Consider the following 27457-nt stretch of genomic DNA (forward strand, 5'->3'; position numbering starts at 1 on the left):
AGGCAGATAGAAGAGTTGTTGGATTTGTTTAAACGCATAAAAGAAAATAAAGAGAACTTAACTAGGTTGATATATTTGCAATGATAAGAAGATGGTTAAGGCTTGGAGATGCTTTGTTCTTCTGGATAACTATGGTTTTATTGTCTTCTTCAACTGTGAATGATTTCTTCTATGGCAGGCTGTATGTGATCAACGGCGGTTGAGTGGTCATCAATGCTCCTCTAGATCTGAACCCTAGGGTGTGGATCCATTTTGATTGAGGGTGAAGCTCCTGCAGTCTATTCTCTTTAATGATCCTAATCAAAACGCCATAGACAAGGTCGAATCTTATGGATCAGATAATGTTGCGCCTTTGGGTTCTAGCCTCTATCACAAAGACCCTAATCTCCCCATACCTCGGCTGAACTGATGTCTCGAGAAATCCCCAACAAAGTCGTGGATTAGCCGTCTAGGAGATGTATAATCAAGATAGTGGTTCATCATTGTTTGATGAAAGACTCACTCTGAACCCATGTAGAATGAGATAACCTTGTTATAGTTCAACGCATTCATAATGATGAAGAACAAAGATACATCTTAGAATCGAGAATCAAACACGAATTGAAAAGAAACAGTAATACTTTTATTGATCCATAAAACTCAGCAGAGCTCTTCCACTCAACCTAGGAGGTTTAGAAACTCATACTAATAGAAAATAAAATGGGTAAAATGAAATATGACAGGTCCCGCTTGAGAGAGAGTGATCTTCTTACTTAAATACTAAACTAATGACTAAGGATTACATAAAAAAGGGTAAAACAGTCTTTTAGTGCTAAAATCTACTTCTGGGGCCCACTTAGTGAGTGTTTGGGCTGAGCTTTGATGAGATCCGCGTGCTAGAAGGCCTCTAGGGCGTTGAATGCTGGCTAGGGGATCCTTTATGGGCGTTGGACGCTGGTCTCTTCTCCTTTGGGTGCTGGATGCCAGAATAGGGCAGGAGGCTGGCGTTGGACGCTAGTTTTCGGCCTTCAATTCTGAAGCAAAGTATAAACAATTATACATTGCTGGAAAGCTCTAGAAGTTAGCTTTCCATATCCGTTAAGAACGCTCCATTTGAACTTTTTTAGCTCTAGGAAAGCTCTTTCGAGTGCAAGGAGGTCAGATCCAGATAGCATCTGTAGCGCTTTCTCTGTTTCTGAATCAGAATTTTATTCCAGGTCCTCAATTTCAGCCAGAAAATACCTGAAATTCCACAAAAACACACAAACTCAAAGTAGAATTCAAAAATGTGAATTTTTCACTAAAACCTATGAAAACTCAATAAAACATAAACAAAACATACTAAAAACTATATGAAAATGATGGCAAAAAGTGTATAAAATATTCGCTCATCAATATACCAGAATTTTCTCCTTAGTGAAAGATAGAGTTCAACATTGATTTAATACCTGGAGTTGGTCCGATTTTGGTAGCACCTTATCGAATATCATCACTGGAATTGGCAGAGCTAAAAAAGTAGCTAAATGAACAACTTGGGGAATAAATCTATTTGTCCAAGCACGTCACCATGGGAAGCTCCAGTACTATTTGTGAGGTGAAGAAGAAAGATAAAGGAATGAGGTGCGTAGACTATTAGCAGTTGAATAAGGTTACCACCAAGAATAAGTATCCATTTCCTCAGATAGATGATTTGATGGATCAGCTGAAGAGTGCAGCAGTATTTTTAAAGATTGATTTGCAATCAGATTATCATCAGATTTGGGTAAAGGAAGAATAGTGGTGGATCCTATAAGGATTGAAGTAGTGATGCAGTGGAACCAAGCTATGACAGTTACTAAAATTTGGAGTTTTCTGGGATTGGTCGGATATTACCGACGATTCATTAGATGATTTTCATAGATAGCTTTTCCTTTGACAAGTCTTACAAAGGAAGTTCCATTCGAGTTGACAGGCATATCAATTGCCATTATGTTTGTATGACGAAGGAGAAGCTAGTATTTTGGGACCAAATTTGATACGGAAAACAACTGAGCAAATTAAGAAGATCCTTGAGAAGATTCAAGCAGCGTAAAGTTGACAGAAGAGCTATGCTGATAATAAACGTAAACCCTTAGAGGTTAGTGGAGTGACCATATTTTTTTTGGAAAGTGGTCCCTATTACCGGAGTAAGTCGAGCCCTTAGGACTAAGAAACTTAGCCTTCGATATGTAGGACCCGTCCAGATACTTAAGAGAGTCGGTCTAGTAGCTTATCAAATAGCCCTTCTCCCTTCTTTATTAAATCTCCATGATGTCTTTTATGTTTTGCAACTTAAAAAGTATTATTCCAATGAAAGCCATGTTTTGCTATCAGAAATAGTGCAATTACGGAATGACGTGACAAATTTAGTAGCACCGGTCAAGATCATGGACAAAAGCAACAAAAAACTGAAAGACAAAGTGGTTTCTTTGGTTAAAGTAGCTTAGAGACGAGATGAAGAAGTAGAACACACTTGGAAATTAGAAGATAAGATGAGAGCTAATTATCTATGCCTATTTACAGCTAAAGAAAATTTTGAGGGTAAAATTTTCTTTCAGGAGGATAGAAAGTAACACCCTAATTTTTTGTAAACAAACAACATTTTGATTTTTAAGTAATTAGTTTTACTTTGACGAGTCATTTCTGAACCCTGCAATAAAATAAATGAATGATAATATAATTTTATTATTATGCTATTTATTTATTCTATGTGCTATAATTACAATAGAATTTAGATATTATTATTATTATTATTATTATTATTATTATTATTATTATTATTATTATTATTATTATTATTATTATTATTATTATTATCGAGTTCGATATTTGCTGATATAAGTAAATATCGGTACTCTATGATGAACTTGACAATGCTAATATTTCATCATATATCCTTTATCACTATGTTACAAGTGTCATTTATATTAGTAACTCATATATTTAACCGTATATATATTATTACTTGTGTTTTAATATATTCAATTTTCATAATTATCCGTTTAACATATTTATAACTTAAATCGTTGACTCAGCAGATTATTAGGTGACACCTAACCTCATGAGTGACACCTACCCTATTCCTTAATTAATCATCATCAACACTTCTCATTCTCTCTTGGAACCAAACCAGTATGGGATTCCATGGCACGTTCGAGCTTCTAAGTTCGATTTCTTGAGATCCATAACTCCCATTAAAAATTTGAACCGTTTAAAATATTCGTGTCTTCCTCCTCTTCTTCATGTTGATGTCACTTTTTTTTTGGAAGAAATCAGCGGTGAAGCTTCTCTCCCTCCATGCATGTTTGGCCAAGTGAGCCCAAAAGTGGAGTAGCCACTACAAGATTAATATTTAATTGAGGGAGTATTTTGGTGGAAGTTTCTCAAAACCTCCACAATACACTTTATTTATGACAATTTAAAAAACCTCCACTAATAATTAATTTATTATTAAAATTTAAAATTCTCCTTCAAAACTTAATTTCCTCTTTTCGTAGAAATGAGACTGAGGCCGAGAAGAGAACCACGATGAATCCCTAAGTTCTGTTCCGCCGCTTCTGTCGCTTCCGCTGCCGTTTCCGTCGCCAGCGTCGTTACCACTGCCGTGTCTGTTGCAGTAGAAAGCTTCTGGATCGAGCCACCTCTTCCATCAACGCATTTTTAGATCTGTTCTCTCTATATTATCATTGTTGCCACTGCAGTTTCTCCCGTTGCCGTCACAGTTTCTACCATTGATGCCACCATAGTTGCCACGGTACAACGCTGCTTTCTCTCACTCCAATTTCTCCTTTGAACTGCTGCTAGTACTTCTTTTTCTACTTCTTCCTTATTAATTTGCTGATATTTCTTCTTTATTAACAATAAATTTTTTCTCTGTCTCACCTCCTCAGTTCTATTGCTGCTGTCTCACTGGTATCTCCTCTTGTTATGCTCTTTTGTTCTGTATTTTTTATTGTTAGATTTTAACCGAAAAGAAACATTGAACATAATTGTGAAAATTATTATAATCTCTTAAAATAATTTAATAATCAATTATTAGTGATTATTATGCTTTAATTCTAGACTTTGGCATCTACTTGCTATATATTTTCTAAGTGAATTCGCATATGCACGCAGTTTATCCTGAAGGTTGGAATCCTAGGTGGTCTGTTTTAAGGTAAGACTGATTCTAATTATGAAGTTCTGATATGTGATTTGTTTTTTAATCTATGGTTTAACTTTTGGATTGACTGAATTTATAATTAAAATTTTGATGAGAAATATGTATACTTTTAGACTTATTAAAGAGTTTTGAGGTGGTTCCTTAGGTTCATTCTAATTAGTATAATCTTTTTGTGCATTGTACATGGTTTCTAAAGAAGAGAATTGGCTAAAGAGGTAAGCTATATCTCTGAACATATGTTTTCATGCAGTTCGTTCAATTATTTGGTAAATGAACTTAAATTTTATTTGATTCTTTTTGCAATAAAATATAGAATATGAGACAGCAAGCCAATAAAACTGGAGAAGCTACTACACCAATTATAGTAAGGTAGCTAGAAGATATTTTTAGGTTGAATGAGACATTTGCCAAAATGAAACTATACTTATTTCCATAATTTTTCATAGACTTTACTTGCCCGTTTGCAACATCTGTTTCGGTTTAATTAAAATATTAGTTAATCCTTTATAAGAACTTGGTACCAATCATAGTAAATATAGAATAGTGGCAGTAGAATAGAGTAGAAATAGGAAAATAGAGAAGATAAAATGGGAGAAATATGAGGAGAATGTGGGATAGAAACAGAGGAGCTGAATGAAATCACGGTGATTTCTTTCTAGTATGTGTGTATATTATAAACACACACCCTCTCCACTTACCTTGCTAGCTGTTACATCATTTGGGCCCACTGCACTCTTTACTGGCTCTCTTTTCTTTTATGTTCCTACAATAAATAAAATGTTTAATTACTATATTTGCTTTTATAATCTTATCAAATTTTTAATTAAATTATTATATTTGAGTTGGAAAATAATCCAAATTACATGATAGGGGTCATCTTTACTCGTCTATATGTTGGTTTATTAGTGTCTCATAGATAGGTGTCATCTTTTGCTATTGCTTTCTCCAAGGACTTGCTTTTCCAAATAGTCTTTTGTTTAACAGATGTTTTATCAAACCAGAAATCACTTGCTATTGCCTCACCAAGTGAGCAATAAAAGTACAGGAAATCATTTTCTGCAGAAGATTATGCTAGAGTATCCACGTCACCAGAAGCAGGAGCGAATGAGTCTTTAGCATGATTAAATTATGATAAGTAAGCGAATGAAATTATGCTATGGAATATGGATGAGATTAAGATGCTCCTCTTGATGAATATGGTAAAATTACATTGATCAATAATCTCATTTTCTAATATAACTCATTTCACTACCAACAATCATAGACCCCACAGTGCTTGTAAGCCTTGTAGCCATTACTGGTTTCCCACTCAGCATAGCTTCTATCAAAGTGTGATCCAAACCTTGTGCTCTCAAAGTGGGGTTGATAAATAAGTCCATAGCATTATAGAATGAGGCCAATTCAGATTGTTCAAGAGGCCCCAGAACCACTACATTTTCCCCAAGTTCTCTGTACCTTGATGCCCACTACATTTATTTTATGTCTACTTTTTTAACACTATATTAATATAACATAGCATGCATCATATAATTTATGGATGTCAATATGTTAATTTGGTTATTATTTAATGTCTAATTACAGATAAAAATGGCTTTCCTGCTTTCAGGGCCTTTTTTGATAGGGCATTATGGTAAAAATGGTTATTAATATACTTCATGAAGGTGGAGGAGCTTCAGAGGATGGGTAATTCTTTATTTGGAGAAGGTTTAACTCTACTTGATAAAAGGTATATGATGAAAATTGACATTTTCTTTTTTGGTTTATTTTGATGCACTATGCATTGAACATGAACAAGTATTGATGTTTGGAGTACTGGCTATAGAGATTAAAAAAAAGACTCCTCATTGTAACAGAAATTCCTAAATATTCTTGTTTTAGTTTTAATAGCTAGTGTAAGCATTAGGACTTGTTAACTGCATTGTTAGTTTATCATTCTTTCTGGATGATAATGATATAGCTAGAAGTCAAGATCTATTTGCATTGTTTTCAAATACATTTATCTAGTTATATTCATTGTCTAGGAGTTTGGACATAAATTTGTATTTTATCATGTTATTTTTAATATTTTCTAGTTGTAATTAATGTGATTGGAAAATGATGCTAGTGTACTATATTTTGTTTTAAAGTATTTCTTTTATTTTAATTTTTTTCTATATTTTTAATGTCTTGTTTAAATTTTATTTTAATAATAAAAAATTAGTAGTGTAATAATAATGTAGATTAATTTTTAAAAATTATATTGACAGGTTTGTAAAGGTTTGGAACCTCCACAAAATAGTTGTTATTTTTAAAATGGAAAAATCTTTTTGTGGGGTTTTGAACCGCCACAAATATTGACCAAAAACTGCCACAAAAATCCAAAATAAAACCCCACTAAACACACACAAAATCCCCACTGAATAAATTGTGGAGGTTTTTAAAAACCCCTACAAAAGACCTCGTGGCACCTCAAATTTTAGGGGTTTTAGTAACTCCACAAACTATTTGGTGGGGTTATAAACCTCCACAAATAAGAGAAAAAAATCCCACAAATAAACAAAAACCTTGTAGTGAGCCGATCTTTGATATTTTCTTCTCAGATTTCTCGGTCAGAAAGTTTCCCTGGTACTTTGGTTGTAAGGATAGCGAGCTAGAGGTAGGATTCGATAATTTCACACCGATTAAATGTGAATGTGATAAGTGAATGTTAGTTTGATTGATTATTGTTTGAGTTTGATTGAGTTTATGTTGAATTTTGTTGAATTATTATTTTCTTGAGACCTATGGTTTGACCAAGAGAGAACAGCCCAGTTGGGGTATTATTGATGATTTTTGGAGCTGTTGTGATGTGGGTTTTTGATGAAAATTGATGAGGTTTAATGGCCGTAATATTAAATTAAAAGCTGTGAAAAATCGGTAATTATAAAGCTCAAAAATGAATTAAAAATCAAGTATTTAATTTGAAGGATCATAAGAGAGGGTTTCAGTTTTGAGGAGAAATGTTTGTCACCAACACTAAATTATTTTCAAGAATGAAATTTTATTTTGATAAAAGATCGGGTTAAAAATAGTAATTATATAAGTTTGGGATATTTTGAATTACAAAAAAGTAAGCATTCAGGCGTGAATGGGTATTTTATAAAATTCAGGGTTACTTTTGTAAATATTAATATATGTGAGATTTAATTAGTATTTTTCTAAAAATGTTGGGCTAAAAATAAAATATTTAAAAGCTTGAGGTTTGAAGTATAATTTCTAAAAGTTTAAGAATAAAGCTTTAATAAAACTAGTTTTTGATATCAAAATAAAATATTAATATTAATAGTCTTTTATTATTATTATTATTATTATTATTATTATTATTGTTATTATAATTTAATTATTATTCATTTTATTAAAGATATTATTTTATTAAATATGAAAAGAGAGGTAAAACAGTTATAATCCCTAAAAGCTTTAGAAAGACAAAGTTAAGTTAAGAATCTTATTATTCTCCTTTCATAAGACATTTAGGAAAAGGCAAGAGAAGAGTGTGGATATAATTTGAAATATTAAAAGCATGAAAGTAAAAAGAATGAAGAAAGAAAAGTAGATGATTAAAGAGATCTCTGTCACAGGAGATCAGAGAGTAAAGACTAAAAGTATCTAACGAACCTCTGCCACAGGAGAGCAGAGAACAGAAAAGAAAAGAATGTATTAACTAAATGGATATTTGCTTTATGGAGCAGATCTCAATCACACGAGAGTAGAGGGTAAAGATAAAAAGACTCTAAAAAACTGTCTGCCACATGAGAGCAGATATAACCATGTTTGGGCTTTAGTGCCAAATGTAATGTGTGGATGCCCGTAGGTTACATTGCTTTTTTTGAGACATACATGAATACCTTGGGTGCTACGTTTGTGAGTGGAAGTTTACTTACAGAGATTTATGACAGCCATACATGAGCACTAGAAGTGCTGCGCCGGTAAGACAAGGATTTCTTACAAAGGTTATGCCATAATGTGCTTAGTCTTGGACTAAGCTCTGGAAAAGCCATATCCGACCAGAGGTGTTGGATTACGTCGAGAGCGGATAAAATTAACAGATAAGCTCAATACTTGCACTAGGAATACACATGGAACATATTTGGTTGCGCATATTTCTCTGTGATTTGTGTTTCTGTTATTGTGTGTGTGCTGTGTGTTTGACTTATATGTTTATTAAACTTTATTTATATTATATTTGTTAATGTCACTGGCTGGTGATATAATAATACGAACCTAACTAACTACCCTGACCCTACTAATTAAGGGCTCCCCAGTTCTCACCCCTTCCTTTTTCCCTTCAAATGGAGACGGGAGTGATCTTCTATAAGTTGGACCATTCATATATATATATATATCCGAGGACGCGATATATCATAGTTTCTACGTAGTAGCCACAGAGGCCAAGTATGCCTATATGTATTACATGGTCATCCTTTCTAGCAATCGATTAACACTCTTTACTTTGACCACAACGCTCCTTATGATTTTCCACAATCGTAGCTTCATTCGGACACACCCCATCATCCCTTCCCAGACGTACCTGTATGGGCGAGTGAATCTGTACCAATGGACGAGTGTAGTGGTATTGGCACCAGAGATTTCCTTGAAGTTATGGAGATTTCCAACAACAATGACGAGGACCCAGAGGAGGATGTGGAGGTGATAGAGATCTTGTCTTCTGATAGTGATGACTAACCAGGACAGTTATGATAGGTAGTATGTTTTGGACGGCATCTCCAGCTTAGCATAGATTTTTATGTTTGGTCTCTCACTTTTAGTTAGGACCACAGTAAGATTAGGAGTTGTTAGAATTTCTAGGCTAGTTCGAGTGCCATATTAGGGGTTTCTTTTATGGACTAGGACCCGGAGTGTAATATGTCCTTACATGTACATAGTTATGTAAAGGGGTGTAAGATATGTCCTTATATATATATATATATATATATATATATATATATATATATATATATATATATATATATTGTACATGATGCTCCGTTGCCGCTGCCAGAGCTACTGCTCCATTCCGTCATTCTTCTTTTTCGCAGTAAGTTACTTGCGCTCTAAATCTTTTGACGTAATCGTTCTAGTTATCTGTGGTTAAGGATTTTGAATTATGGACGACGTAAAGTTAATTTACTAGGATCGCATGTCAAAATTGAGATTGTTGCTGAACCACCGGAGGTTCTAGCCACTGTCGAAGCTACTGCTAGGTAAGTTCGGAGTGGCTGTGTTGCATTGTTCTTTTATTATAGTAAGTATCTCTGTCTCAGAACCCTCGTCGTTAGTATTCCGTTATATGTTTTTAAGGTTTTCACGATATTAATGTTTTAGGATTGAGTACTGAGGTTGCATGTTACAATTAAACCTTATGTATTGTCTGGTCTGTCTTGGAAGAATATGATTATTTATTTGATTGAATTACTGATTGATTGTGTTAAACTAGTGATTGTTGAATTGATTTTCTGGAGTTTTGAAAATGAGTTTGATCTAATGGAATTGACTTGATTTTGGAATTAGTTTGATTTGGAAAAGGTTTAGATGGGACTTGAGAAGGGTAGCAAAGTCTGAGTTTTAGAGGATGTGCTGCCAAAATTTTGTTATAAAATTTAAGACTTTTGTTTGAAATGTTAGTTAGGGAACTTTGGATTTTGAGAAATTGTATTATCTGATTTTGAATTACTTAAAAAAGCATGATTTATGCTATGATTTTGAGTTATAGAGAAAAGCATTTTTGCTGAGTTTTATTTATTAAGAAAAGTAATGTATTTTGAGTTCGATTAATTTAGAAGAGAATTACCTTTCGACTTTAATGTATTTAAGAAAAGTATTTTTTTTTTTGAGGTCGATTTAAATATGATAAGGAAAAGTGATTCTTGGCAAAATGTGAACTAAATACATTTTGTTTTTTAGAGAAATTGAGCCAAGAATGATTTTGAAATTGGGATAGAGATGAGTTTGGTTTTAATTGAGACGCGATCTATAAGTCACAAGAGTGTGCTAGGCACTATATCCCTGGGCAGTGTGCCGGGCACTATATTCCTGGGCAGTGTGTCGGGCACTATATCCCTAGGTAATGTGAGGACAGAGGCTGAGTATTTTGTTCACATCCTTTCGAGTCACAAGAGTGTGTCGGGAACTATATCTCTTGGATAGTGTGTCGGGCACTATATCCCTGGGGGTTCCCATTTTTATATTTGTGACCGAAAGGTGACATTTCCATGGGGATGTGTCGGGTTGGCAGTTGAACCGACAATGTGATATCACAGCCAATTAGGAAAGACATTTATCATATGCATCTATTGACATTGTTTGGGTGTGTATATTGTAATTGGCTTGCCTGTGTGAATAATTCTGTTTAACTGCTAATTACTATACTTGATGTAATTACTCTTGTTTGTGTTTGAACATCATTACTTGTGTTTGTGTTGGATTGTGGTGAATTGGATGTTAATTAAGTTGCTTGGGCCTGAGGCCATCATTGGTTATGTGATGGGATGGAGGCTGTGGTTGGTTTGTGTTTGAAGTTTAGTAAAGTATGAAAAATCAAGCTAGTTCAGCATAGACTTAATGAACCTATGCTTGGAACAGGTTGGTCATTCATACTATCTAGGAAAAACTTTTAAGATTTTTATAAGAAAGGAAAATGTTCTTTGTAAGCTTTAGATAATTAACTGATTTCTCTTTTAAAAAGGATTTTGGATTTTGAGTGTTAAACCAGTGGTTTTCGAAAAGGTACATGAGAGGAGCAACGATCATTGTATTTGAATACAATTTCCTTTTACATATCTTGTTATAGCAATTCCTTAACCCTCTACTAAGAACCCTGTAAAGAATGATGTTTTCACTCCCCTACAAAATTCTCTTTTTAGGATATGGACAAAGACGATTATGAAGAGTTTATATTGTTTCTGATTATACGATGTTTTATATTATTTTAAATATTAGTTTTCCTTGTCATTATCTTTATAATTCTTGTAAGAGGGATATGAGTTGTAGTATATAATGCTTGTAAGTTATTATTATGTATATGTATTTATTTTAAGTGTTATATCTGGTTTGTATGCATGTATGTATGTATTTAAATAAAGAGTATTTATGGGTTCCCTTTCTTTCTAAAGAAAAAATTTTTACACGGTTCTAAGCGCTAAAATGCTCCTATCTTAGTATTAAATATTTTATTGAAAGTCGTCATAATATCCATGCTATTGGAGTGGCGCGGCCGGAAGCGTGACATTCTGGTAGCAAGGATGTTACACTTGTCCTTACTCATGTTCAGATACTTTAGCATCTAACTATTGAAGGCAGAAAATAAGAGGCATTAAACAACAAAATGAAAACTACTAATTAACATGAAATAGAAAAATTTTACATCATCTTACACAAACATAAGAATATGACATACAAAGAGCCCAAATAACCATAAATAGATAAATAAATGTTTCACCAGTGAATGAAGTAAACTTCCTCACTGTAGTGTACCCTTCAAACCAGATGGATTTTCCATCACTGAAAGATGAAGAATCTTCAACTACTTTCCCTGAAGAAGATGAGTTTTAAATTCCAGTGAGTACAATGCTCTTTGATAATTTGTATCTCATATATGTAGCATTATCTGCTGACATATAATTATATAATATGCATGCAATAAATCTAGACAGAAGTATCATTCAGCCATTATATTTATTTTTAGGGAAAAAATCAGGTTTTGTTGAAAATACCATAGACTTGAGCCATATTGATCCATTAAGGAATTTACATTTAATTCACTCTGATTACAAAATTTTATTCAATTAGATATCAGTAGGAAAGAAAGTAGACATTATAGCATTTGTTTTCCTATAAAAATAAAAGATATTAATGGTTGATTGATCGTGTAAAGATACTCTAAAAAATAACCAAAGCCTTTTATTTGGACACTATTACTTGTCAAGTTTAATACAACTACTTGTTGCAGATACATAAGGGAAATATAACTGCTAATATTGACAAATTACTAAGGCTTATAATTTGTAGGCAAGGGAAATTTAATGTTTTCCAGTGTTGTAAAAGGCTCTTGATCACTCAAAGAATCTTTTCCTGAATCTATACCCTGTCCATCCTCTCTAGTTACATTTTTACAGTCATTAGCTATACATCCTTTTCGCAACTCTAGCATCTCTGAGGGAAGTTTCTATTAAATCAAAATAAAAACCACAAATCTGAGCTACCATGTGAATACTATTCAATTCCGAATACCAAAGCAGAGTATGTAAGGAACTAAAGGGCAAAGATAAACATTAAGACTTCAAAGTTGGAAAAAGAAATGCTAAATGGTCATAACTTTGACCATTAAAATTGAAAGAGCATTTGTTCCCACTTTTTGATATTATAGTTGCCAAAAGTGAGATCTGATGAACATAAAAAAAGGGAAAATGGTTAACATTACCCTTAGCCTCTTCCATACTATCAACAAATCAATCCCGTGCCATAATACCTACATTAATGAAACAAATTTTTGGCAATCCACAAGATACTAGTATGATAAAGCTTATAGAATCCTTCTCATTCAAATAAACTACTTTTTTCTATTACTTGTTTATTTCACATTGCTGATCAATTATCCTTCTCATAGTACTGCATACTAAGTTTACAGACACACTAAAAAAAATCGAACACCCTAATGCTGGAATAATTAAAAATAACATAAAAAATTAAAGTCATAACAACAAATTATGATAAATAAATAGAATTTATAAACAAAATTGAAAAATAAGAAACCCTAAGGCTTGAAAATTTAAAAACTGAATTTAAAGTTCAGAATAAATAAGGAATCACAACAAAAAATTAACAAATCATACCTGAGGTTGAGGCTCCATTAGAAGATGCAACAACGAAGGCAGAGAGACTTAGAATGATAGAGTATCACGACGCTGATAACGGCAGAGAGATTGAGAAGGACGGAGAACGACGTCGCTAAAAAGGACAAGGCTGTTGAGATCGACGGTGTGGAGAACGACGACATTGAGAGACGCAGCTGTTGGACAACGTGAGGCTTCGACGGAAACGGCGATTCCTGGACGGCTGGACAACGACGACAAAGAAAAATAGAGGACTATGAGTTTGTGACTGAGAGTGGGAGGAGGGAAGAGCGTGGCGGTGAGTAGAGAGGAGAGTGGAGGACGACAATGACAGGAGAGCTGGGAGTGATTCTGAAATTTAGGTTTCAATTTTGAGAGGAAAGGGAGTAAAGGGTTTTGAACATTAATATGTATATAATGTGTGTGTGCGCGCGCGCGCGCGTGTCTCTCTCTCTCTCTCTCTCTCTCTCTCTATATATATATATATATATATATATATATATATATAGGGTAGGAAACAGGTACACTTTTAAAAAGTGACGAAAATGAAAAAATTATCACGCTTCAAAAGTGTGTCGATTGATTCTTTTAGGCTATGCTTTTGAAGCGTGGTAATAAAAAGCATGGTGATAGGATTTTAAAAACATCACCTTAACGTAAGTCATTGGCACGCTTTAAAAGCGTGTCTGTTGTTCTCTATTGCCACCCTTTTGAAACATGGCAAAAAAGCGTGGCCAAATCTCGAATCAATTGCCACTCTTATAAAAGTGTGGTCATTGACTCCTTTTTCCACGTTTTTAAAGTGTGACAAGAGAAAAACGTGGCAAAATCTCCAATTGATCGCCACCCTCGTAAAAGCGTGATTATTGACTCTTTTTGGCTATGCTTTTAAAGCGTGGGAAGAAAAAATGTGACAACAAACGTTTTTTCTTGTATTGATTGTTGGATTATTAAATTAAAAAAATAAATTAATAATTAAAAATAATAAAAAAATAATAAATTTTGATAGTTCCCTAACATTTTTTATTTCAAATAGGTTTAATGTTATCTTGTCATTCAGTCGTGAAAATCACATCACTCTTATAGTAGCATGTATAGTGACAATATAGTTAGTTAAGCAATCTATATATTGTCAATCAACTTATTATTATCACTATGTTGACTCCATTGTCAACTTTTACTTATTCGTAGGTAAACCCTAATTAATAACTTTTAATGTAAATATTATTAATAAATTTTCTCTATTATCTCTAAAATCACAACATTAAAATATTTGCATGTATAAGCTAAAAGAAAAGATTGCCTAATTAACAACATTTTTATTATGAACATATTAAGGACGTTAAGTATTCTATTCATATTTAATAATAGGATAGGAAAATATTTAAATATCAGTATATTAGTATTTTAATAAATTTTAATTATTAATTTTAATTTTATATAATTTTTATAATTAAAATTAACGATTAAAAATCATTGAAGCACTAATATACCGACACATTTAAAAGTTTTTCAATAAAATAAAAAAATTCAGTCGTTTAAAAATTTTTAGGATAAAAATATAGAATGTTTCAAACATTGGAAACAAAATTAAGGCTTGATACAAATATTAAAAGCACCGTAATAATACTTTATTCTTACTAAATTAATTAACCATGATTTTCCGAATGTGCACAGCTTCTGAAATTTATTAATAGAGCAATGCTAGGAGCCAGCAACATTTGTGATTAGTAGCCATCAACTAGCCATCAATGATGATTTGATGGTGTGAGATTGGTGTGAGATTTCATCCAATGGCTCACCTTTTTCTGCTGGTTACATGCTGGCCAAAATGCAATAAGATTGCTGGCCAAAATGCAATATATCTTTTGGAACCAATCTATAAATGTGTATGAGTGAACTAGAAGTCTAGAACTAAAGGGATATATATATTTGCTACTTAAACCGCATTGAAGAACAAATTAAAGTTACGTTCTCAAATACTAGTTAAAATATCTAGGCCTATCAATGATAATAACCCTGAATAATTATATTGTAATTATATACTGTTGAGTGTGATATATATGATGTTGCTATGAAACAAAATCATGAACTCATCTTCCAACTTCCAAGCATCACAGTACAAATTAGGATCATGATCACAGCACAGATACCACATTGAGACAAAATTTACAATAATTAAGTTGCATGAAAATCACTAACGTTGAAAATGATGATTATACAAGAACATCGATTTTCCACATACTCGTTCTTGTTATTATTATTCCAATATATCTGGCGCTTCGTCTAGTTAATTTCTAAAGCAACCTCTTCTTTGAGTACAGCCACAGAACCCTTGTCCTATTGATAGGCAACACTTACAATAATAACAAGGCCCATAAACAGTGTCTTCATTATATATATAGTGCCCTCCCCACTTAGCCCTTTAAATTGTTCACTATTTTAGACATAATAATATTTATTTATTTATTCAATATATGTTGCTCATGAGCATTATTAGAATTATATTTCTACTATAAACGAAATTGTAACTATCTCTTATCATTTGGATTTTTTATTAAAATTCAAATTCAAGGTTATAAGACAAGAAAAAAACCTAGCTATCACTTCTTGATCAATTTGGTGTTGATGAAAAGTATTTATTTTTTTATTGGATAAAATTATATTATATATACACAAAAATTTAATTACTAAATTTGTTATCAATATAAATATATATTAAAAATAAGTTGAATAATATATATTTATATAAAAATATATAATAACTAATTTTACGAATAATTTTTAGTGTGAAATAAATTTTCCTACTGAATATATGTAATTGTTGTTTTCAATATCTATCATTCCATATTATTTATTGATGACCTTTCATATCAAGAGAGGGTTGATAGGTCATCAACTTCGATCAGATTTGTTCATTTTAAAATATCAAAGATCTGGAGAGAGAACATTCAATAATATTATTGTGCTATTTTTGTATAATCATTTGTAACTGAAAGATGAAAGATGGCATTGATACGGTGTTCTATGACGCAACACGATAATAATTTGTTTGCACTAGTTCACATCACATGTTTTATTTTGCACGAAAGTTTGATATCACAAACTACTATTTCAATTTGTAAGGCATAAAATTGATCATGGCTATATATATTGGTGTATATTTACGAGGGTTAATTATCAAATTCATCCTGAAATATTATTTATTTTTTAAATTAAATTTAAAAAATTTAATTAATTATATTAGTCTTTAAAAAATAAAACGTAAATTAAATTGATCTGAATAAATTTAAAAAATTTAATTAATTATATTAGTTTTTAAAAAATAAAACATAAATCAAATCGATCTTTTCATCATATAAATAACGATGTGTTACATTAAGTATCAATGATATAATAATATGATATAATAATATCACGTATCACAAAATGGTTAGTTGACATATTATGTCAATAATACCTAACATGCATGTCACATATCATCTAACATGTTATAATTGTTTTTATAATTAAATTAGTCGCTAAAAATATCTATGTATATTATTTTCATTCTTAAAATTTTTAAAATTGAACATATTATTCCTTATACAAATTTTTTTTATTTTTATTATATTTTAAATTTTAATATTTTTTAATTTTACTAATTTTAATATTATTTTTTATACCTTAATAAAAAAAAGCCACGTCACATAAAATAATACAAATAATTAAATTATTACAAAGTTATTTTTTTATTTGTATTTTTAAATTTTAAATTTTCAAATTTTAGTTCTTTTGTAGTAAATTTTTTTATTTAAATAATTTTATCAAACTATTATTAATTATATACTAAAAAAATTAATTTTTATTTTTTAATAAATAAATATAGTAATTATTTTGAATTTTAAGTTTTGTTATTTTTTAATTTATGTGGTAAAACTCGATAATTAGAAAAACAATTTACGAAATCACTCATTAAGCCCTAATATCTTTATGGATTTAATTTTTTTAATATTATTACTATTAAATTAGTGCTGTTTCTCTTTGTCTTCTCTCGATTGTTAGATTTTTTTTTTAATTTTTTTAAATTAATTTAATAAAAATAATTTTAAACCAAAACAAATATAGAAAGATGAAAATAGAAAACTTGTGATAAATTAGACTAAATTCTGAATGAGATCCAAAAGATTAAAATTTCAAAAATCTAAAAAATTATATTTTTTAGTATATAATTTACAATAGTATGATAAAATTATTTAAATAAAAGAATTCACTACAAAATATTAAAATTAAAAAATGTAAAATCTAAAAATACAAACAAAAAATAACTTTCTAATAATTTGATTATGTTTACTATTTTATGAGAAGTAAATTTTGTTATTAAGGTGTAAAAAATAAGATTAAAATAATAAGTAGAATTAAGAATTGCTAAAAATTTAATATTTTAAAAAAAATAAGAAAATATTATATAAGTACTAAATTATTCAATTTTTAAAATTTTAATGATGAAAATATTCTATTTGAATACATTTAGAGACTAATTCGACTTTAAATATATAGTTACTAGCAGAAGACCCGTGCAACGCACAGATCGAAATTTTCTATTCACAACATAAGCTAAAGTTTTTTAATTTTATCAGATTATTATTTTTTACATTAGTAACAATTTTTATGTCTTAAAATAGACATTAAACAAATACAACCAAACTAAAATAATAACAGTAAAACTCTTTAAATACATATTTTATTTCTCTCTAATAAGATAGTCATCATCATCAATAGCACCCTAATTCAAATCTATTGTCAACAATGTTAGACCTGCATATCAATAAAGAACACTCAGTTAGTAGACCCACGGTGCTTCTTCTGAACGATAGCTGAATATAGAATTTAGGGCATATGAAACAAAACGAACCTAAACACAGAAGACAATAGGAATTAGGGAAAAGTAGGATATATAAGGGTATGGAAAAAATATACTAAACAAAGAATGCTATTGAATAATTCACTTACCAAATTATATTTTTTAAAAAACTTTTTTATAAATATTAGATGTGGAGTTCCAATAATTATCATCTTCATTATACAATAATATCTTCAATCCTGATCTTGTTGTCACTTTAAATATCGCAACATATAATTGTCCATGAGAAAAAATTGCTCGTCGAAGATAAATACCAACTAAAGATAAAGTTTGTCCTTGACTCTTATTAATAGTTATTGTAAAACAAAGACTAATTGAAAACTGCCTGCGCTGAAATTTAAAAGGAGTACCAGGATCACTGGGTACTGAATTCTTCCGAGGAATAAAAACTTTGTCACCAATGTTACTTCCAGACACAATTTCAGTACCAATAATATTATCTCCAAGATCTTGAACAATGAGTCGAATTCCATTACATAATTCATTTGCCTGATCTATGTTCTTTAGCAAAATAATAGGAGCACCTTTCTTCAATTTAAGAACATGTTTTGGTATCCTTGAACATGTAATCTGATTGAAAAATTCAGTTGTCAACCAATCAGTTTCAATTCCATCTTGACAATTACTTCTATAAATAGAGTCATAACTCAAATAAACCTTTTCTAACCCAGAAAGAGTATCAACAACAAAATCATTTATCTGTTGCACAATATCAACAGTAGGAGCAAGTATAGCACGTTCTTGAAAATACAAAGCATTACCATGGTTATCATCAATATCCGAATATATAGCTGAAACAATATCCTAAATAGGATTCTCAGTCGAAGAAATAACTAAATCACTTAGAATATCAACAATAATTTCATCCTCTTTTTGAACCCCACAAGAACTTTCACCAATCTTTAAAATTCAATCAAAGAATTCTTTTAATTCATCCAAATTTGACATGAAGAAATTTTTTTGCAATCGAAGATTTTTTGTCAACCATATTACCTTACAATGTTTCAAAGAATTGACGAATTAATTGAAGTCATAACTATTTCAGCACAAGTTCCTTTAGGAATAACTGGTAACACTTGTCTAAAATCACCACCAAACACAATAACTTTCCCATCAAAGGGAATATCATGAGCCGAAGGCACATTCGAACTCATTAAATCACAGAAAGTTCTATCAAAGGCTTCAAGTGCCAACTTATTCGTCATGGGTGCCTCATCCCATATTATTAGAGAACACGACAGATGAGTTCTACTCGTTGACTATCTTTCTTAATATTACACAGATTCCTCATTTAACTTGATTAGAATGCAAAACAATGAGTGTGTAGTCCTCCTACCAGGCAGTAATAGAGATGCAATACCACTAGAAGCAACATTTAAAACAATTTTTCTTTCTGAATGAATACGAGAAGACAACAATTTCCACACAAAAAAAATTTTAGTACCACCAAATCCATAAACAAAAAAGAACCTAGCTCCTTTATTGTAACTTTGTCAATTATTTTCTAGTAAATGAGTTTTTGTTCATCTGCCAATTTATTCAAATTCCTCCCGTAGTTGATGTACATCATAATCCAACTCATTCATAATCATAGAATTTGAAAAATGAGAAACCAACTCTTGATTAGGAAAAAGCATTTGGAAAAAATCTTTCAAGATTTTGCCGTTCATTTGCAATAATTTTTTAATTTCAGTCAAATAAAGAATTTCAAGTTCTCTTGTGATCATGAGCTCTAAGAAATAAGTGAAAAAAAACACATAAATTACAAATAAAAACTAAACATATCATGATATAATCATCTACACATAAATTTAATCAATAATAAATAATCAAACAGGAGTTTGAAAAATATCTGGCAATTACAACTCGCATCTTCGATAATATAAAATGTCATCACCTAATAGTCTCCAAGTGTCTTCCCAAACCAATTCAGGTTTATTCATTGAATTAGATGCAAACAATGTAATAAACAACTTACGGAATTGAAAACCAGAAGACAATTTTGCAATTTTCTTAATAGCATTAATGAACTCCCGATCATCACTCAATAAACCAAGAGCATTATAAGTAGCCTTGAAAGAATCATATAGAACACCATAAGAGTACGAATTCTTTCAAAACTTTTACAACCCCTCTAAATATTGAGCAACAGACGCAAATAAAATATCTCATCCAAACCATAATGGATAAAAGTTAGCCTTCCAGTTGAGAATCCTCTCTGTCTTAGAATCCATTCCTGAGTATCATGCAAGTAAACAAATTGATTTGGATATTTAGAATAGAACAAATGATACCATACGGGAACTTAACAATGGCTCGCATCCTAGCAGTAAACATTGTATTCTTATACTTGTTCTTCTCAATAATTTTTGGAATCTTATCCTCATTAGTAAATATTAGATTCTGTCTTCCGAGAAAATGGAATATCAACCATTGAACAGATGACCATTTGTGATGAATATCAAATGCAAATAATTTCCAAGCAGATTCACAAGGTGCTAGATATCGACAATTGTAAGAACCGCAACTAATTAACCGGTTAATTAAGTAATTAAATTTGTCCAAATTAAGTTCCAAATAATTATAGTGAGAATTAAGGGATTTAAATATGATTTCTGGACTCAGTGGCTTTTTCTGAGTTAGAAAATGTATTTTCTACGAAAAACCGTGAAAAACTGCGAACCAGTAGTTAAACCGGTTGAACCGGTTGAAGTCTGTCCGGTACTGTGCGAGAAAAATTTAAAATAGTCAAAAACCTTAGAAAAATATTAGAAGTCAAAACTGGGCGTTAATTGTAACGGTTTGGCCCAAAGTTGGGCCAAACGGACTAAAAACGCTAACGGGTTGGACCGGGCCCAAGTTGGGCCCATGCCCAACACTATATAAGTCCATTAAGTGGCCATTTCAGCCACTTTAACACCACACCACCAGCAGCAACGTGAAAAGAAAGAAGAGAGGTAGGGTTCCAAAAGTTCACTATTCATCATCTTCTTCTTGGAGCCATATCTCACTCTCCGGAGCTCCAATTCGCGTGCCATCAGTTGCCACGCAAAGCTCTCGTCGAGCTCTTCGATTTCATCCGAACAAAGTGGTAAGAAACTTCCAATTTCTTGCCCAGTTCTTCATTCTATAACAGATTCGGTTTTTTGCTATGGTGAATGAGTGGTTCTTGTGATTTTGATTAATTAGGTACAATCTAGCACCGGGTACTTAGTGGGTTTTATCCTAATCAACTTTGAGTAAGGTGAGAAAATAAACTCCCTTGTGATTTTGTAGATTTGATGAACCCTAGGTTGAATTATTGTAAATTATGTATTATATCTTGAAGTTGTGAATTATTGGATATTGTTGGAGCTTGTTGGAGTGGAATTGGAGGCTTGCTTGTGGTTGAAAGCTTGCTTATGCTCATTTTGGGGTTTTGGTGCATATTGAGAATCGGCCAAGGTATGGTTTCGGTTTTCTCTATGTAGTATATAATATTTATGGACACTTAGGCTAGTGACCCATAGGATAGGGTTGAATTTATGTGGTTGTGGATGATGGTTGATTGATGTTATATGTTGAATTAATATGGTTATGTTGAGAAATAATGATATTGAGATTATGATGTATGATAAATTGGGGTGAATGACTATTTTTGTTTATGGCTAAGCGTGAATGAGCTTGATGATAGAAAATTGATGTTGATATAATGATGAATGGTGAGTGTGTTGGTGGAAAGCTATTGATAATTGTAATATGATGATATTGATGTTGAAATTAATGAAGTATGATGAGAAATTGGTATAAATTGTGGCTTGTGACCCAAGAGGGCAGTTTTTGGTGAAAAATGGATCTTGGAATGACTTTAAGTGGTTTGGTATGATTTAGAATATGTATGGTAAGAAATTGTGTAAATGGTGAAGTTTGGTAAAATTGGATTTTTGGTGAACTTTGCTCGATCATAACTTTTGCCTCGATTTTCTAAACTGATTGGAATTTGTTTAGACTTTAAAGATTTTTGAAAACCCTTTAAATCAATATAAAGCTTGTGAAAATTGGAATTTTGTGGAGGGAGTTATGATCATTCAAAGTTGGTGTTAAAAATCTGAAATTCTGCAAAGTTGCAGAATTTCATGATTTCTGATATGTGCGAGCGCACACCCTACAAAAATTTTGACCTGTGCGGACGCATGCACGCACAGGTAGGGAAGTGCGTTCTGTTTGCAGCGCTAGCACAGCTTTTGCGCGCACATATCTAAGGAAGAATGTCAACCTGTGCGGACGCACAGGCTTATGCGGACGCACACGTCGGGAAGGTCAATCTGTTGGGGTGCTGGCACAGGTTGTGCGATGGAATGGATTTTAAAAATTATGTCACCTGTGCGTACACACACCTCTATGCGTACGCACACATTTTAAAATCTCCTGGGCGTGCGCACACACACACCCCTGTGCGGCCGCACACGTCCTGTTTCTTAAATTTTTCCTTTTTTTCAACTATTCTACCTTCCCAACAAGGTTGTAAACTTCTAAAACACCATTTTAAGAGTTTTGGGCTTAACTTTGAGTATTAGAACATGGGATATAACTTAAGGGTTCTAGAGCATGGTTTTATGATAAATTAGAAAACGGAGGCCTAGGTTTCTGGTGTGTTGAGAATGATTTGACGTTGGGTGGAGGATGATTGATATTTGAGATAAGGAATGATGAACTTTTGACATTGGAAATTGAGTTATGAATGGACAGTGGTTGAGATGAGTCGAGGACTCGGATTGAGACGATGGATCTCTGTATATTGAAAATGTTTTCTGAAAAACCACTGAAGTACTGATTTGTACTAAGATTATGAGACGCTATGCGCCTGGCAGGGATGGGGTTGGATCCCGCCTGTCGAGGTAGCGGCGGCGGCGTAAGGGCGGTGGTTCGTCCTGCTTGCATTGAGATGTGAGGTTTGTGGCAAGAGTATCTTGTTCGCATCCCTTCGGATCTATAGGCGAGCAGGCGCCGGTACCTGGACAGTGATCCGGGCACTATATCTCGGGGGTTCCCATATGAGAAATCCGAAGGGCGACGACTCCATGGAGATGTGTCGGGTTGGCAGTTGAACCGACAATGTGATATCACAGCCAGTAGGGCAGGCATTCATCATATGCATTTTCTATCTGTTTGTTTGCTTTGCCGACTTGTAATTGTATGCCTAATTGAATAACATGCCTATTTGCTTACCTGATCTACTTGCGTTGTATGCTTTTACTTGTGAATTACTTGCATTGTTATTAATTGTGTTTTCTACTGGGATTGAGGAGGTTCGAAAGGCGGTGGCGATGGGATCGCATGGAGGATAGGTTGGTGAAGGCTGTGGGACAGCGGTGTTTGGTTAGAATAGAAATCCCTTAAGATAGATTACCCGGTTTATTTATAATAAGGTTTATATTATGCTTAATTGTTTTAGAATGCTTTAAGTTTGAATCCTGTGATGGATATGGAGCTTAGGATTGCCTTTGGCGTCCCGGGGTCTTATATCCTACATCACTAGGCACTGTTACCATACTGAGAACCTCCGGTTCTCATACCATATCTTTGTTGTATTTTTCAGATGCAGGTCGCAACCCACCTCGGTGAGTTGTTTTGGGATGGTGATAGAAGCGGAGGATCTTGGAGTCTTTTGGAGTCTTTTTGGTTTATCTTGTTTATACATCTCTCTTTTGTATTTTGTCTTAGCCTAGAGGCTTGTTTTATGAGAAAAAAACTTGTATAAGCTGTTTCAAACTGTCAGTTTTCTGTATAGTTATGTATACTTGTATATGGCTAGCCGGCTTAAACTCCGCGAGTCGACGCTAGTTTCCTATGATATTATATACTTATATTTTGTTATATCTTATCTGTTTCTTATGCCTTAAACTAGTAGATCGTTAATACGGTTTGCGCTTTTCAAATCCAATATTTGAGCTATATTTTTTATCGGGCTTCTAGATATTATATTATTCTTCTATATATTATATGTATGAGCTTAGAATTGTCATAACCTCTGATTAACCTTTGCTTTATGACGCGAGATAAGGCTTAGGCTAATTAGGGTGTTACAACAATCATAGAATTGCTTAATCTCATCAATATTTTGAACACCATGTTCCTGAGTTTGTACATTTCTAATTGTTGCAATAACACGATCTGGGCCGTTGTTTATATATTTAAACAAATATTTGATGACATTTGACTTGTTACAAAACTCCAAATTGATATGAGCTCGATATTTCATTAGGAGCATTGGATTATAAGGAGCAACAAACCGATTATCCACATCCACACCATTTATTGTGTATGTAATCCCCATATTATGCCTTCTATATATTGGATAACCATCCTTATCAAAATTTGTCGAGTCAACAAATATTTTGGGATAAAAAGAACAACCACCATTTCTCATGCAAGGAGAAGAAGGTTTTAAATTACCACAAGGACCATGAATCATATATTTGGTAACAATGCTATACAGCTTTAGAAATCTCGTTGGATCTGGTAACTCAGCTGATATATCTCATCCATGATTTCAATTGTTTGCATCCTACTTGCATTTTGAAGCTAAACCAATATATGAGCATGTGGCAAGCCTCTTTTCTGAAATTCAATTATATACATTCTTGAATAAAAGAAAAATCTAATTTTAAATATAATTCATTATTAGATAAGCAACAAAAAAATCCATAAAAATTACCTGCATTCATAGGTTCAAAGAAAACACCATCTTTCAAATCAGTTTTCAAAGATTGAATTTTCAATTCAAACAATTTTCATGCAAGATCGGGTCGATCAGATATAAGAATGAGTCCGTTTAGTGTATCTTTGAAACTCCAACCAACTTGAATTGCATGTTATAGTAATAAATAGACTAGGGTATCCATATTGTTTGCAAATAGACATAGCATCCTAACAATTAGTCAACATATATCTTCTTCCCCCAATAAAAGAAGACGGCAACACAATCCTAGTTGCAATGGACGATGCATTAATATCTCCTCATTTCATGGCCTCTTCAACTCCTTGCAATATATGAGATCTTATATTTTTCTGGTCAATCTAATATACAAAAGTCATTGTGACTCTACCATGCTAAAAGAATCAACAATAAATTGTTGAAATAGCCTTCTAGATTTAAGTATTGTCCCAAACTCAGCATTTCATTCTTGAATTCGGAAGCAAATAAATTTTCGAAGAGAAACTCTTTGTCTTGTGGGTATGTTTTCTCTACTTCTAACGTGACGGTATAGTATATCTTCTTGCTATCCATCTTTACCATATGGGAACAATAAAGGATATTGCAATGGCCAATAGCAAGTATGTGTCTCATGAATATGCTATAACTATACATTCTTAGAATGAACAATGATATCGCGTCCAGTATCTGAGCCATCGAAGCCACCAACAATAAGACCAGTAATTTCAGCAACTGTGGGTTTACTATACACTCGAGGGTCTGTAGTTCGATGTCTAAATAACCAAATGAAAAAAGATTCATCAGGATGTTGCTGATAGAACTGTTTAGCCATCCAAAAAGATTTGGCAACAATATTATTTTTGTCGATCATTTTCAATAGATCTTCAATTAATGTTGAATCCAAAGAACTTACACCACTGGTCAAACTTTATACAAAAATAAATTAGTTACCTATACACAAAAAAGGAATGAAAAACAAATTTGAAAAAAAATAATAGTTGGGAGTTAGTTAAAACATAATCAAATCATACTGAAAAAGTTTATCTTGTCAAATCTTTTTCAAAATCAATCCTTTTTCATTTTTTTTATGATTTTCGAATTTCATTCTTAAAATTTTTCAAAATCTTTTTCATTTTTCTTTTAATATTTTCGAAAATTTTAAAACTAATTTTTCAAAATCTTTTTCTTAATTTTATTTCATATTTTCGAAAATCCTTGCTAACAATTAATGTTTTGATTCAAAAATTTCAAGTTTGTTACTTTCTTGTTAAGAAAGGTTCAATCCTTAAATTCTAGAATCATATCTTTTAGTTTCTTGTTAGTCAAGTTATCAACTTTAATTTTAAAAATCAAATCTTTTTAATTTCTTTTTCAATTCTTTTTCAAAATAAATTTCAATCATATCTTTTTAAAATTTTAATTTCAAAATCTTTTTCTAACTTCTTATCTTTTCAAAATTTATTTTCAAATCTTTTTCAACTAACTACTTGACTTGTTTGTTTTAATTTTAAAAAGTTTACTATTTCTTATCTTTTTCAAAACCACCTAACTACTTTTCCACTTCTAATTTTCAAAAATCACTAACCACTTTTTCAAAAATCTTTTTAATTAACTAATTGTTTTAGTTTTTAATTTTCTTGTATTTCTTTTTCAAATTTTCGAAACTAACTTAATTAATTAAATAAAAATAAAAATATTTTTCTTTTCCCTCTTCTTAAAATTCGAATACTTTCTCTCTCATCTCTTTCTATTTATTTTATTTATTTACTAACATTTCTCTTTTACTCATCTAATAATTCGAACCCTCTCCCTCTCTCTGTGTTTGAATTCTTCTTATTCTCTATCTACCTCATTCTTCTATTCTTCTTTTTCTCTGACACATAAAGGAATATCTATACTGTGACATAGAGGGTTCCTCTTCTCTCTTTGTTCTCCTCTTTTTCATATGAGCAGGAACAGGAATAAAGACATTCTTGTTGAAGCTGATCCTGAACCTGAAAGGACTTTGAAGAGGAAGCTAAGAGAAGCTAAAGCATAACACTCCGAAGAGGACCTTACAGCAAACTTCGAAAAAAAGGCAGACATGGCAGCCGAACCTGAGAACAATGCTGGAGATACAAGAAAGATGCTTGGTGACTTTATTGCACCAACTTCCAACTTCTATGGAAGAAGCATCTCAATTCCTACAATTGGAGCAAACAACTTTGAGCTTAAGCCTCAATTAGTTTCTCTAATGCAGCAGAATTGCAAGTTTCATGGACTTCCATTGGAAGATCCTCATCAGTTCTTAGCTGAATTCTTACAAATCTGTGACACTGTTAAGACCAATAGGGTTGATCCTGAGGTCTACAGACTTACGCTTTTCTCCTTTGCTGTAAGAGACAGAACTAGGATATGGTTGGACTCGCAACCTAGAAAAAGCCTGAACTCTTGGGAAAAGTTGGTTAATGCTTTCTTGGCTAAATTCTTTCCACCTCAAAAGATGAGCAAGCTTAGAGTGGAAGTCCAAACTTTCAGACAGAAGGAAGGTGAGTCCCTCTATGAAGCTTGGGAAAGATACAAGCAATTGATCAGAAGGTGTCCATCTAACATGCTTTCAGAATGGAGCATCTTAGGTATATTCTATGATGGTCTGTCTGAATTGTCCAAGATGTCATTGGACCACTCTGCTGGTGGATCTATTCATTTGAAGAAAACACCTGCAGAAGCCCAGGAACTGATTGAAATGGTTACAAATAACCAGTTCATGTATACTTCTGAAAGAAATCCTATGAATAATGGGATGACTCAGAAGAAAGGAGTTCTTGAGATTGATACTCTGAATGCCATATTGGCTCAGAATAAAATATTGA

General features: G+C 32.2%; 1 protein-coding gene and 1 non-coding gene across 2 annotated transcripts; both read right to left on the minus strand.

The window, feature by feature from the left end:
* Window positions 1-13053: 13053 nt before the first annotated feature.
* LOC107647106 (uncharacterized) lies at window positions 13054-19113 on the minus strand. Its single transcript, XM_088490854.1, has 4 exons — window positions 18946-19113; window positions 18566-18712; window positions 18234-18478; window positions 13054-13228 (listed from the first exon to the last, which is right to left on the minus strand). The coding sequence occupies exons 1-4, from the start codon at window positions 19111-19113 to the stop codon at window positions 13054-13056; spliced, it is 735 nt and encodes a 244-aa protein (XP_088346980.1).
* A 7980-nt stretch (window positions 19114-27093) lies between these two features.
* Window positions 27094-27197, minus strand: LOC148562291 (small nucleolar RNA R71). The gene has a single exon (XR_015888050.1). It is a non-coding gene; the product is annotated as a small nucleolar RNA R71 (small nucleolar RNA).
* Window positions 27198-27457: the final 260 nt, after the last annotated feature.

Source organism: Arachis ipaensis, chromosome B6, assembly GCF_059453495.1.
Source record: "Arachis ipaensis isolate K30076 ecotype BB chromosome B6, ASM5945349v1, whole genome shotgun sequence".
In the NCBI taxonomy this organism is placed as follows: domain Eukaryota; kingdom Viridiplantae; phylum Streptophyta; class Magnoliopsida; order Fabales; family Fabaceae; genus Arachis; species Arachis ipaensis.

Excerpts from the sequence above, each read along its gene's own strand:
- LOC107647106 (XM_088490854.1), bottom strand. The coding sequence starts at position 19,113 with ATGACGAATAAGTTGGCACTTGAAGCCTTTGATAGAACTTTCTGTGAT. Across the intron at positions 18,713-18,945 it reads AAGGAACTTGTGCTGAAATA|GATATTGTTTCAGCTATATA; the intron begins GTTATGACTTCA and ends AATCCTATTTAG. Across the intron at positions 18,479-18,565 it reads CTCTTTCTGGGTTAGAAAAG|ATTACATGTTCAAGGATACC; the intron begins GTTTATTTGAGT and ends TTTTTCAATCAG.